General features: G+C 34.1%; 1 protein-coding gene across 2 annotated transcripts in view; it reads left to right on the top strand.

Moving 5' to 3' along the window:
• Positions 1-14,129, top strand: part of VIT (vitrin) — a 204,950-nt gene extending 190,821 nt beyond the window's left edge. For both annotated transcript variants that reach the window (XM_053711892.1, XM_053711893.1), the window contains exons 25-26: positions 8,859-9,372; positions 11,326-14,129. In XM_053711892.1, coding sequence (XP_053567867.1) covers positions 8,859-9,372; positions 11,326-11,504 — 693 coding nt within the window. In that variant the 3' untranslated portion in view covers positions 11,505-14,129. The remainder of the gene's footprint in view (positions 1-8,858; positions 9,373-11,325) is intronic.
• The last annotated feature ends 585 nt before the right edge of the window (positions 14,130-14,714 follow it).

Genomic DNA, 14,714 nt, shown 5'->3' on the forward strand with positions numbered 1-14,714 from the left:
AAAACCTAACATAAGCCCCTAGTCTAATAACCCCTAAACTGTCATCCCCCCACACTAAATAAAGCTAATAACCTCTAGACCACCATACCCCCACATCGCCAACACTAAATAAACTGATTAACCTCTAAACCGCCGTCCCCCCACATCACTACTACTAAAATAAACCTATTAACCTTTAAACCGCCGTCCCCCCACATCGCCAACACTAAATAAACCTATTAACCTATAAACGGCCGTCCCTCCACATCGCTACTACTTAAATAAACCTATTAACCCCTAAACCACTATCCCCCCACATTGCGACTACCGAAATTAAACTAGTAACCCCTAAACCTAACACCCCCTAACTTTAAATTAAAGTTACAATATAATAACTACCTTAAAATAAATAAATAAATAATAATAATAAATAAATTTAGCTGTGAAAAAAATAAAACCTAAGCTTAAACTACAAAAAAATTATAAAAATCTAAAATTACACAAAATAAAAAAATCTAACATTACTCAAAAAAACAACTAACATTACATTTTAAAAAAACTAACATTACAAAAAATAAAAAACATAATATTAAAAAAAATAACAAACGAAATTATCCAAAATAAAAAAAGTTATTCCTAATCTAATGCTACCTTAAAAACAAAAAGCCCCCCCAAACCTAATCTAACAATAAACTACCAATAGCCCCTTATTTTTCAAAATAAAGTACAAAGTCCCCCCTACAATTACAACCCCCCACCCACCCAACTCCCCAAAATAAAAAACAACTAACTAAAAAAAAAAACGAATCTACCCATTGCCACTAAAGGGACATTTGTACGGGCATTGCCCTTAAAAGGGCCATCAGCTCTTTTACTGCCCATAAAAATAAAAATAAATTCAAATCAGTCAATATTTTGTTTTGCAAAATCCATAAATACAGGTCTTTAAATGCGGAAAGGCTCGTTGTGGTATAGGCCACAACGATCGCGGTAAAGCCATCCCGCGTGACTTGTAATACCGAGTAGATTACCATTCCGCACTCAAAGGCCATTTTTTAAGCAGTAAAGCCATACAGCACAACTTGTAATCTTGGTGATACATTTTTAGAAAACTGTTTTGCCACAATTTGTCTTTAGTCCATAGAGTACTCATGCAATGTAAGATTCTTCAATGGTTTGGTCACTTTCTTAGAACTTAATTTAATGTTTCCACAATAATAATATTTGTTTTCAAAATTCATAAGGCACAGTCAGTGATAAAAAATAATTTATATAGGCCTAGATTACGAGTGGAGCGCTATCTAGCAAACTTTTTATGCTCAACGGGTTGCGCTGGTATTACGCGTTGAAAGTAAAAAGTTATCACTATTGCGCTAACCCAACACACGCCAAAAGCCGAACTTACAATAGTGCGTGCAATGTAATGTATTCCCCCATAGAAGTCAATGGAGAAAAAAAGGTGGGAAAACACCCAACTCGCACACAAACCTGATCGCACATTCTCATGTGTGCTAACCTGACATGAATATATGAATATTTCATTATCCAGTGTTCTGCACATAGCAGATATGTTCTATTTATTCAAAAATACATATTTCTACACATATCTGATGGTATTTTGATACAATATATATATATATATATATATATATATATATATAGTATCTCACAAAAGTGAGTACACCCTTCACATTTTTGTAAATATTTTATTATATCTTTTCATGTGACAACACTGAAGAAATGACACTTTGCTACAATGTAAAGTAGTGAGTGTACAGCCTGTATAACAGTGTAAATTTGCTGTCCCCTCAAAATAACTCAACATACAGCCATTAATGTCTAAACCATTGGCAACAAAAGTGAGTACACCCCTAAGTAATCTCAGTGTTATTACTATCATTATCGGTTATTTGTAAAGCACCAACAGATTCCGCAGTGCTAATGTTAAAGCCCATTGTCTGCCTTTTTTTTCTAACACCTGAGATCTCATAACTTTGAGCCCTTTTAACTTTTTTGTGCAATATTTTTTTTAGAAATAATTTGTATTAGATGGTGCTTTATTAGTGTAACTGTACTTTTAAATGTTTTTTTGATGTGTTTTGTGAGTCTTTTTTGTTTTGCAAAACAGTTAACCAGAGCTCTGACAAAGCGTTAAATTGAATAGCGCTCAAGCGATCGCGTTTAGTTTCAACTTGTAATACCAGCGCAATTTAACCTGCGCACAAACGATTGCGAAAAACTGATATTGCTTGCGCACTAACATTTTCGATCCACTCGTAATCTAGGCCATAGTCTTCTGATACTTGGGGGCCAATTTATGATGCTGCGAATGCAGCAGTTTCCACGCGAGCCTTCAGGCTTGCCGGAAACATAAGTTAACTGGTACGCCACCTCTGAGGTGGCGGACAGCAATCATCCTGATCGGATATGATCAGAATGATTGATACCTCCTGCTAGCAGACGATTGCAGGGGGCGGCATTGCACAAGCATTTTGCTTGTGTAATGTTAAATGCCGACAGCGTATGCTGTTGGCATTTATCAATGTCGGTGGACATGATAAATCAGCCCCTAAAGGTTAACATTTAATTTAAAAGGACGTGGAAGGGATATATTAATATAGTACCACTTGCAATCCAGCATGCATAGCTTATTGTTTGCAATTATTTTTTGCAGTTTTGAAAGAATAACCATAAAACTTTACCATTACCAGGCACAGGACTTCCACTTTGGATCTTTTTCTATTTATTTTAAACCAATACATAGAGCTACATAGAGTCTCATCAGAGTTGAGAGTCCTGAGCAGTACTTTGCTTCATCGCTAGTGATCAAATCACATGGTCTAACAAATTAAAGCATTTTATATTATCACTATAAGGGCCCCTTAAAGGGACACTTAAGTCAAAATAAGTAGGCAATTTTAAACAACTTTCCAATTTACTTCCATTAACAAAATGTGCACAGTCTTTTTTTATTTAAACTTTTTGAGTCACCAGCTCCTACTGAGCATGTGTAAGAATTCACAGAATAAACATATATGCATTTTTGATTGGCTGATGGCTGTCACATGGTACGTGTATGCATTTATGATTGGCTGATGGCTGTCACATGGTACAGGGGGAGTCAAAATAGACATAACTTTTAAAATTGTCAGAAGAAAATCTACTACTCATTTGAAGTTCAGACTAAGTGCTATTGCATTGTCTAGTTATCTTGTATTTGTTGTATATCCAAAACTACTGTGTTTACTGGTCCTTTAATGCTTTACGCAACGTACAATAGTATTTGTCCCTGAGATCTAACTCCTGAACAATGATTCAAACGTAGTCACATTCCTTTTTATTCAAGCTGGGATTCACTAAGCGGTTTTCCGCATTCCCAACATGCCCTAGACCAGTGATGGCAAACCTTGACACTCCAGATGTTTCAGAACTACATTTCCCATGATGCTCTAATGAACTGCAGAATTCATGTTTCATGGGAAACAGAGCCTCCATATCCAGTTTTCCCAGAGGCCTTTGAATCAAGATGAGCTAATACAAGATGCACAGCTACACTTGTTGTTTTTCAGGGTCAAGTTGTACATCCCAAAACAAAATATATCAAAATGCACAGATATAAATAGATTTAACCTATACATCCTAAACAAACTTGTGTGTAAAGGAGCAAAACATCCAGTAGTATGCTAACATCACATGTATATACCTCACCCAAGGTGAGGAATGCAAACTTAGTAAATCACACATTTTCTAGCACAAATTTGTTGTGTATAATTAAACCTAAAGCAATTAGCATTCAGTTTGTCCTCAAAATTTCCCAGTATGAAAGTAATACAACGTTTTGCCTATTAATTCAATATGCAGTATTAGGTTATATAGTACAACTTATTACATTATTATGTTTAGCATAAAAAAATATTTACCTTAATCTAATTAACTACACTTCTAACAAATGCTCACTGTATTTTCATCTGATGCAGGAATACAATCAACCACAGAATAACGTTTGCGCCACCTAGTGTCAATAAATTAGAACAGCATCCATACATAGTACTGAAAATCGCATATTGCGGTGGGTTATAATTGCATATAAAATCACATGACAAATCAGAATATCCAAACAAACGGTACCCAAGACCACAATAACTCAAATTTGTACAAAGCCATTATCCACAGTTGGAAAAAGTCATAGAGCACAGTAAAAAGAAACAAACTTTATTATATGTGCTCATTAGCAAGAAGTACACGGCTGATACTGTTGTATTAGTTTCATATTTCGTTTAAATAGATTTTACTTACATTTTTTGAAGCAGTAATAAATGCAATGCATTTTTATATTTTGTTTTTTTTCATATGGATAATATAATTTTTAGTGCAATTGTAGTTTAAAGGACCAGTCAACACAGTAAATTTGCATAATCAACAAATGCAAGATAACAAGACAATGCAATAGCACTTAGTCTGAACTTCAAATGAGTAGTAGATTTTTTTTCTGACAATTTTAAAAGTTATATATTTTTCCACTCCCCCTGTACCATGTGACAGCCATCAGCCAATCACAAATGCATACACGTACCATGTGACAGCCATCAGCCATTCACAAATGCATACACACTTATTCTTGCACATGCTCAGTAGGAGCTGGTGACTCAAAAAGTTTAAATATAAAAAGACTGTGCACATTTTGTTAATGGAAGTAAATTGGAAAGTTGTTTAAATGGCCTGCTCTATCTGAATAATGAAAGTTTAATTTTGATTGAGTGTCCCTTTAAGTGTTTGGATATTTAAAGAATGATAATTATAAAATTAAGTTAATTTCTATAAAATTATTAATTGCACTTTATAAACTGACATTATTGATTAAGTGTAGAAAACTATTCAAATTAAAAATTTATCAATATTGAATCAGTTACTAATCATCTATCTTTCTCATCAGCTGAGTATGTTTTGTTTCCTTGCCGGCATGTAGAGATTAACAACAAACTCCTTCCTGCTACCGCTTTTCACGTTTACCCAATATGAATACATTGCTTTTGTAATTCATCTATCAAAACCCCTTTATAAATCAAATCTATTTTTTTCTCAGTTGCAGATAATAAAACTGCAATTAAGACATTAAACCTGACTTTGTATAAATGAAATTTCCAGAATTTGACCTTTCCTTACTCAAGAAAAATACTAATTAATTCCATCATTTTGTCACTCATTGACTACTGCAATCTATTCCTAAATGGCCTTCCCAAACACTGCCTCTCCCCCCTCCAACCTATCGTAAATGCTTCAGCTAGAATCATTCACCTAAATGGATGATCTACATCAGCTGCTCCACTCTGCCAGTCTCTTCACTGGATTGGCTCACCATACACCCCAGAATACAATTCAAAGTATTAACCCTATAAAGCGCTCAAAGCGCTCAACAGCCTCACTCCCAACTATATATACTCTCTCATCTCCAAATATTTCTCTTCGATCAAACTCTGACCTAAGTCTTTCCACTCCTATTATCTTTACGCCTCTCTCTCATCTACAAAACTTCTCACACGCTGCTCCTGTTCAACCGTGAATAGCTTCAGAAGCTCTTTGAAAAACCCACCTATTCAGAGGGGCTTACCATCTCTTCTTTGTTTTTCATACTACCCAAAATAAATCTGGAACTACCTTGACTCACTGCTGCAACTACAATCCATGTGATAAGCTACCCCAAACCTAATGTCTGCACCCTCAACCTGTAGAATATAAGCTCTTTGGAGCCGAGCCCTCCTCCTTCTGTAATAGTTTTCTTTAGTCTGTTGTTTATGTATGTTATAGCAAATCTTACTTACATAATAACATAGTAGATGAGTTTGAAAGAAGACAGAAGTCCATCAAGTTTAACCTATGCAGATCCTACTTGATTTACAGTAAAGAAGATCCAGTTGAGCTTAAATTAATTCCATTAAAAAGGTGACCCATTTAACACAAGCTATAATCTCCCTGAATTCTGTTTCTAGCCAGAAATGTATCTAATCCATTTTTAAATGTATCTTAAGTATTGGCATTAATTACCTCATTAGGCAATGCGTTCCAACCACATTTACGTTGCTGGGGATTTAATCTGCTTTCCTCCAACTTTAAATTTTTAAATTGTGACCTCTTTTCACAAATAGTTTTCTTGGCATAAACAGAGCTTCAGCCTTTCACTAACTCTGTATATGGGCCTTGAATATATTTATATAAAGTAATTATATCACGTCTCACGCACCCTTTTCTAAAGAAAACAGACCCAGTTTGGCTAACCTCTCCTCATAGTTGAAATTCTCCATTCCCCTTTTAGTTTTGTGGCCCCTTCTCTGAACGTTTTCTAACTTTTCAATGGCTTTTTTTAAGATTGGTCCCCAGAACTGCACTCCATACTCAATGTGAGGTCTTGCCAGGGATTTATATAGTGACAGTGTTATGCTTTCCTTCCTTGCATCAATGCCTCTTTTAATATATGCTAGTATCTTATTAGCCTTAGAAGCCACTGCCCTGTATTGCAAACCCATTTTTAGCTTGTTATCTATAAGTATGCCCCAATCCCTTTCCTCCTCTTTTTTGCTAAGTCTAGTCCTATTTAAATAATAGGTTCACTGATTATTTTTACTTCCAATATGTGGAAACTTACATTTTCAAGTATTAAACCACATTTTCCATTTAACGGCCCATTCTTTCAATTTTTGTAAATCCCCTTGCAAAGCAATTTCATCCTGCACTGACCTAATGAATTTACACAACTTTGTATCATCTGTAAAAATAGAGATCTTACTATTTAATCCTTCCTCCAAGTCATTAATAAAAATATTAAAAAGAACAGGGCCCAGTGCTGATCCCTGGGGGACTCCACTAATTAATTTTGTCCAATCTGAGTATGATCCATTTACTACTACTCGTTCCTCCCTGTTTTTTTTATCAAGTTATTTATCCATGAGCTAACATTTTCAGCTATTACCAGTCCCTTAATGTGACAATGTATCAAAAGTCTTTGCAAAATCCAACTATATCACTTCAACTGATATCCCTTTATTTATATTTTTACTTACCCCCTCATAGAATCTAATTAGATTAGTTTCACATGATCTGTTTCTCATAAAATCATGCTGTTTGAACTCAGAGGGCTAGATTACGAGTGGAGCATTATTTATCACTCCCGCTCACACTTTAAATTCGCTAGAAGTAAGCTCTTTGCGCACATCGGGTAGCGTGCGTATTACAAGTTGAAAATAAAACGTTTTTGCACAAGCGCTAAATCGATGCATGCAAAAAAAATGAACTTCAAATATTGCAACCACGTTAACATATTCCCCCCATAGACTTTAATGGAGCACCAAAAGTGGAAAGAAAAACCCTTATTCACGCACAAACCCAATCGCGTTTTCTCAAGTGCGCTAACTTGACATTAAATATGAATTAATATTTCACATTTGAATGTTCTTCACATAGCAGAATATGTTCTATTTATTCTTAAATACATATCTATATCTATCTATCTATCTATCTATCTATCTATAATTATATATAGGTATAGATGTATACAGATATATATATATAGGAATATCTATTTAAAAATACTTAGAACATATTCCCCTGTGTGAAGAACATTGTAATGTGAAATATTTACAGTAAATACACGGTTAAACACTTTTTTAAATATGACAATTGCATCAATATGATTTTACATGTTTTCAGTTACTTGACTGCAAAGTGCTCCAATGCACTTATATATGTGTCTATATATGTATACATATGTATTTATGTTTTATATGTGTATATATGTCTGTAAATACACATATACACATATAAATACATAAGTACACTCATATAAACATATAGATATAGATAGATATTTAGACATGTGTATGTATGTATCTCTATGTTAAAGCCCTTTGCAGCCTTTTTTAATAACTTGTATTAGAAATTGTTATGTACAGTGTATGTTTTGTGCAACTTTTTTAACTTAAAGGGACATGAAACCCAATTTTTTCTTTCGTGATTTAGAAAGAGCATGTCATTTTAAACAACTTTCTAATTTACTTCTATTATCTAATTTGCTTCATTGTCTTGATATCACTTGCTGAAAAGCATATCTAGATATGCTCAGTAGCTGCTGATTGGTTGCTGCACATAAAGGCCTTGTGTGATTGGCTCACACATGTGCATTGCTATTTCTTCAACAAAGGATATCTAAAGAATTGAGCAAATTACATAATAGAAGTAAATTGGAAACTTGTTTAAAATTGCATGCCCTATCTGAATCATGAAAGTTTAATTTTGACTAGACTGTCCCTTTAAGGTACAGTTAACTAGAGCTCTGAAGTCACAATATCCCAAGTTGCATTAAATTAGATTGCGCTCATGTGAACGCATTTATTTGTAATATGCATACTACTTCCGACGTGCACAAAGACCCACGATATACCTTGTAATCTTGTTTACATAAATATACTCATTAATATAATTCTTTATAATCCCTTCAAGTATCTTACCCACTACTGATATCAGGCTTACTGGTCTATAGCTTTCTGGATCAGCCCTGCTTCCCTTTTTAAAAAGTGGCACTAAATCAGCTTTATACCAATCTTAGGGTACTATTCCTGAGTATAATGAATCCTGAAAAATGAAGAGTAGAGATTTGGCTATAACACTGCTAAATTCCCTTAAAACCATTGGGTGTATCCCATCTGGATCTGGAGTTTTATTTGCTTTAATATTATATCGTTTTTTCTGATATCATCTAGAGATAACCCAGTTTTTGCTATGGGCTTGTATGTTCTAGTTTGTTTCAATGTATCTTCCATTGGTTGATTTTGAGTTTAATGTTCTTTAAAAACCTGAAAAGCTGACTAATAATTATTATTTTGTTGCAGGCTGTTTGCAGAACCAATGGACACTATTCCATTAATGTCCCAAGCTGGTTTGGCCTCCTTAAGATTGTTCAGCCTATGGTGAAACGTATATGTGATACAGACAAACTGGTATGCAGTAAGACCTGTCTCAATGCGGCCGACATTGCATTTGTCATTGATGGCTCTAGCAGTGTTGGTACAGGAAACTTCCGTACTGTACTTCAATTCATCGCCAATATCACCAATGAGTTTGAGATCTCGGACACTGATACCAGAATTGGAGCAGTACAATATACATATGAGCAAAGGCTGGAATTTGGATTTGATAAATACAGCACCAAGCAAGATGTTGTCAATGCCATTATGAGAATAGGATACTGGAGCGGTGGAACAAGTACTGGAGCTGCCATTACATATGCCTTTGAACAGCTGTTCACTAAATCAAAGCCGAACAAAAGAAAGATTTTGATTGTGATTACAGATGGACGGTCGTATGATGATGTTCGTGTTCCAGCATCTAAAGCACATCAGAATGGTACATATTTTTTAGGATATATATTTGGTAGTGAAAGTGTTAAAAAAAATAAGAATAGGGTGAGTAATATTTATTATTCAAACTGAATAAAGTCCAAAGCAGGAGGTGCACTTGCATCTTATCAACCACAGCTGCCAGGGTTTCAGGATCAGCAGTACTCAGCATTAATATATCCAAGTCTCCTCAGTAGGCATGGGAAGAGGCGTTTGTCCTGAAACGTCACATGTTTGTAGAAATAAATTAATTATTTTGCTACAAGTCCAGTGAGTTTGGATTCTTGGATATACCTTTATATTATTCACACTGGATATGTTTTTTTTTCCTGGATTATTATAAATGAATTTCTCAGTGCAAGTTTTATACAGGATGTAAGGATTTATTTGTCGCATTAAAAAGTACAAACAACTATTGCAATTAAGACAGGGGGGCCGATTTATCAATGTCTGTCCGACATGATACGCTGTACTGCTGAACTGCTTGCGCAATGCTGCCCCCTGCAGATTCTCATGCTAGCAGGAGATGTCAATCAGCCCGATCGTATAGAATCGGGCGGATTGCAGACCGCAGCCTCAGATGCGGCGGACGAGTTATGGAGCAGCTGTCTTAAGGCCGCAGCTTCATAACTGCTGTTTCCGGCAAGCCTGAAGGCTCCTGCGGAAACAGGGACATCAGGGGCCATTCGACCCTTGATAAATCGGCTCCATTAAACCCAAAATGTTTCTTCCATGATTCAGATAGCGCGTGCAATTTAAAGCAAGTTTGTTTTTGTTTTTTTTAATAATTTATCATAAGTTTTTCAAAAAGATAATACAAAGTATGAATATTCTGCATTACAACATTAATGAAATATAACAAAACATATTATTTAGAGGAGCCAATCCAGACTTGTTACTGGAGCACACACAGCTAGCCACTGTCATTGTGTTAGCAAAACTATCAATGTATTGCAGTTCCATCTCTAATCTTCCCTGTTGAGGCCAATTTGGGACAGATATGTGGCAGGGTTCAGTTTGTGAAGTCTGCAGTGTGCACTTCCAATTCTTTCCCAATTGGGAAACTTACAACTTTTAGAAGTACATTACAGAAAAAAGGGGCAAAATAAATAATGAACGTATATTGCTAATTATTTTACTACACATGGTGCCCATTTCTTTATAACTAATGTATTTGTAATTCTCAGGCTAATGTTTGCTTTGCATACTCCATTATAATTAATCTTCATTTAAAGGGACACTCAAGTTAAAATAAACGTTTATGATTCAGAAAGAGCAGGCAGTTTTAAGACACTTTCCAATTTATTTCTATTATGAAATTTTGCACAGTCTTTTTATATTCAAACTTTCTGGGGAACAAGATCCTTCTGAGCATGTGCACAAGCTCACAGGGTCTGTGATTGGCTGATGTCTGTCACATGAGGGAGGGGTCCGCAAAAAGGGAGAAAAAATACATTTGTCTGAAAAAATATATGAGTAGGTGTTATTGCCTTGTCTTTTTATTATGCACTTGTTAATTATGCAATTCTACAGCATTGGTACTTTAAGTATTTTTCAGTAACTATGACTCCAATATTAAAAGTAGAATATTTACAGTTCTTTCATGTAATTGAGTATTTTTTGTATCTACCAATGGCGTTATCATTTTTTTTCTATATATATAGCCATTGTTAATCCCCTTTAAACATTAATTGCTTCAGTTCTAGCAGACATGGATGTAATAGCCAACGGCAAAAGTTCTTTAGGATCAATTAGTGGGTTCATACATGATTCTGGTTATGACTTCCATTGGCATTGCCCATAGTAAACCGTGATAAAGCCTTACCACTTACCATTTATGTTCTTTAGCAGAAAAAAATGTTTAATCTCTTCCAAGTGTGTTTATTAGATTAAACAGATTAAACTAAATATTAGTGCATTTATATCTCAAAGTGTAATTTTCCCCCCCCTTTTTTTCCAGGAGTAATTGCGTATGCTGTTGGAATCGCTTGGGCAGCCCATGATGAGCTGGAATCCATTGCAACTGACCCTGATAAAGACCACTCCTTTTTCGTGGATGAATTTGACAGTCTCCATAAGTTTGTTGGGAAGATTATTCAGAACATTTGCACAGAGTATAATTCCCAACCACGAAATTAACTACCAGAGCTGATAAATGTACTTCTCTAACCATGTGGATCACCGTGTTATCCAGCAATAAATGCATAAACAGGTGGCTTTATTGAATTAGATATATAAATGAGTCCAGAACCTGGTTGTAAGTGCAGTTTACTTATTATATATTAAGAGCTTGCTTTTATACTCAGCTTTGCAGCTCCCTCAAAACACTACTGATGCGCCAACAGCCAACACAAGTACAAGGCTAGGCGGGAGTCTGGTACACAAAATGTGAAGCGTACCCAGAATCCCATTAAAATAAAAACATTTTTTATATGTTTTCCGCAAGACCATTTATGCAAATCAAATTGGGTTAATTTATTTTTATCCCAATATCAGCATTAATATTAAGAGCAAGCGGCCCTTTTTGGCATTGGTGTTCTATTTTTTGCTTTATTCATTTTACTTTTTGTGCTTTTTTGTTAAGGAAAATTAAGTTTTATGATTCAAAATTTGAGACACTATAAAAAATAACATGCAGTTGCCAACCTGTTGTGAAATAATCTGCTTTCTAGATTTAGGTGTGTTTCAAATATTTTATTACACAAATTATCATCTGGAATTCATTAAACTGAGATCCCTAAATCAGAGAGCATGACCAGGGGTATACATAGATTCCTTGTCCACGCAGTATATTGCTACTCAGTGGATCCAGTCCTACTTAAAATATATATTTTACTAAAGAGGAAATATTGGTGAAACTGATGAGGAATTTACTATGTTATCCCATAGAGCTCAGAATTAAGAAAACATTAAACATCTTTGCATCAAATCATTGTCCCTATATGTGTGTTTATCTTGTTAATTGGCTATTTTTCTCTTATTAAACATTTGTGTCATTTTTTAACCCTTCATTGGAAGGTGATTGAAAAGAAGTACAATAGCAAACCTCGTTTAAAAGAGATACAAACTAAATTAACCTGATTTATGAAAGCTATAAAAATATTTAGAAAATGTTATTTTAATATTCCGCATTTTTTTTGCGCTGTACATTTAATTATTTTTTTTAGGGGGCATTTTTTTTTAATTAAAAAAAAGCAGGCCAGACGTTTTAATACAGGTTTTGTACTAAATTTAAAACATAATGAAAGTCATGGGCTTGTGCTTTAGATTTTTTTTTTAAATATATAACCCTCATGCAGCAAGCTATTGGCATAAAGAGGGAACATCCATACTGGCTTATACAATAAAAATGAGAGGAAGTTCAAATATAAATGTTGTGACAAATGCAGTGAATATTATGGATCAGTAAATACCATGTTAGTAGACTTGTGCAATTTGTTATTCATTAATTAAACGAATGTTAAAAAGGGTATCGGTCTGCTGCATTTGGCTTACGGTGCCCGGATTTATTTATAAAAAAAATTCTGACTCACAAATATTTGGATTGCTTTCCTAATAAATCTGCACGCCAAAAAAAGAGTCAAATGCATATATATAACGGCCATCTACAACATTTGTTTAACTAATATATAACAAATTGCACATTTAAGCACAGTCTAGTAAGCAAAAAAAAAACTTTTTTTTTTAAATATTCATAATCTAAACTGCCCTAAGATTTGTTTTTATTATTTTATTTTACATGAACACAAAATATATCCAATCATTTTCTACATTATGCAATCAGTTCTATATTTCTATATTCTGTAGCATGCTTATTTGAAAGCACACTCTTGGGACAATACCCCTGTCATATATATATCTATATATCTATATATATATCTATATCTATATATATATATATATATATATATATATATATATATATATATATATGTATATGTATGTGTGTGTGTGTGTATATATATATATATATATATATATATATATATATATATAAATATATATACATACATATATCTCAAATATATATATCTCAAATATATATAGTGCAAGAGACAATTACAAATGCATATTAAAACAAAAACACTTTTTTTTGTGTTTAGAATAATGATCCACATATAATATCAGAGTTAGATGAAATAGAATAGTATATTCTATTATACAAAATAATTATTAAAAAATAAATTAAAAAAATATGTAAATTTTCTTTAATAACAGATGGAGAATCCAGATTTTTAAAGCCTGGCCTAAAACATTTATTGCTCAAATATATCATTTTATAGAATTATGTTGCCTCTTTATCTGGTGTCAAGTAAACAAGGGGGTATAATACCGTTCTGAATAATAAATTATGCACCAAATCACACTTTGAATGTGCCTTAGTGCAATGGTGGATCTGACCTTATTTTTTTAAAAATAGGTTTGAAAATATGATTTTGTTTATACCAATAAGCCATTTTCTAATATTAAGTTGTTATATTTTTATATAATAGAGAAAACCTTTCCAAAACTTAAGTTTAACTAAATAATTACTTCATACAGTCTAATGTACATATGAACAAGTTGTGTTTTTTGTTTGTTTGTTTGTTTTTTAAATCTCTGGGTCCTATTAGGTTCAAATTTTGCTTTTTAAAATGTATTTGAATTGTACCAAAACTGAATATATGTTTTATTAAATATGTACAGTTTAATAAGGCTTTTACATAAATAAAGCTGTTGCTTGGTTGAAAGACTTTGCAATTAAAATAAATAGCTCTGGAAAAATTGTTTTTGTATTATTCCTGTCGTCATATAGTCCTCACAATCCACAGAGGATATAAGTATATGATTACAAGACTATGGGCTAGATTTATCAAGCCCCTGCGGCAGCAAGTTCTCACAAGAACTTGCTCGCCGCGATTTATCAAGCAGTGGTCACCAGACCGCTGCTTCCCTAACATCTTCGCCACATCTATTCTGGCGAAATTCAATCTCCTCGGTTGAGTACGACCGAGGAGATTGACAGCTCCTGCCCGCGCGTGATTGGCTGTGCGCGGGCAGGTGGCGGGATTGCACGCAAGCGCAAAATTGAGCTTGTGTGCAATGTTAATTACCTGCGGGTAATTGCGCCCCGCCACAGGCGAGCTCCTGTACGCCTCAGGGTTGATAAATCTAGCCCTATGTATTCATTATGTGTTGCACAGACATTTTTCATTGCTGGTCAGACATATTGTGCTAGATTTATATGGGCCAACTTATAAATGCGTCAACCTGACCGCATTCACTGTGTTAAATACACTCGCTGTACATTGCTGATGCGAATCTCCATTCGATGTCCTTAATTATTAAAAAAAAACCTTCAAACTCATG

This window comes from Bombina bombina, chromosome 4, assembly GCF_027579735.1.
Source record: "Bombina bombina isolate aBomBom1 chromosome 4, aBomBom1.pri, whole genome shotgun sequence".
Lineage (NCBI taxonomy): Eukaryota > Metazoa > Chordata > Amphibia > Anura > Bombinatoridae > Bombina > Bombina bombina.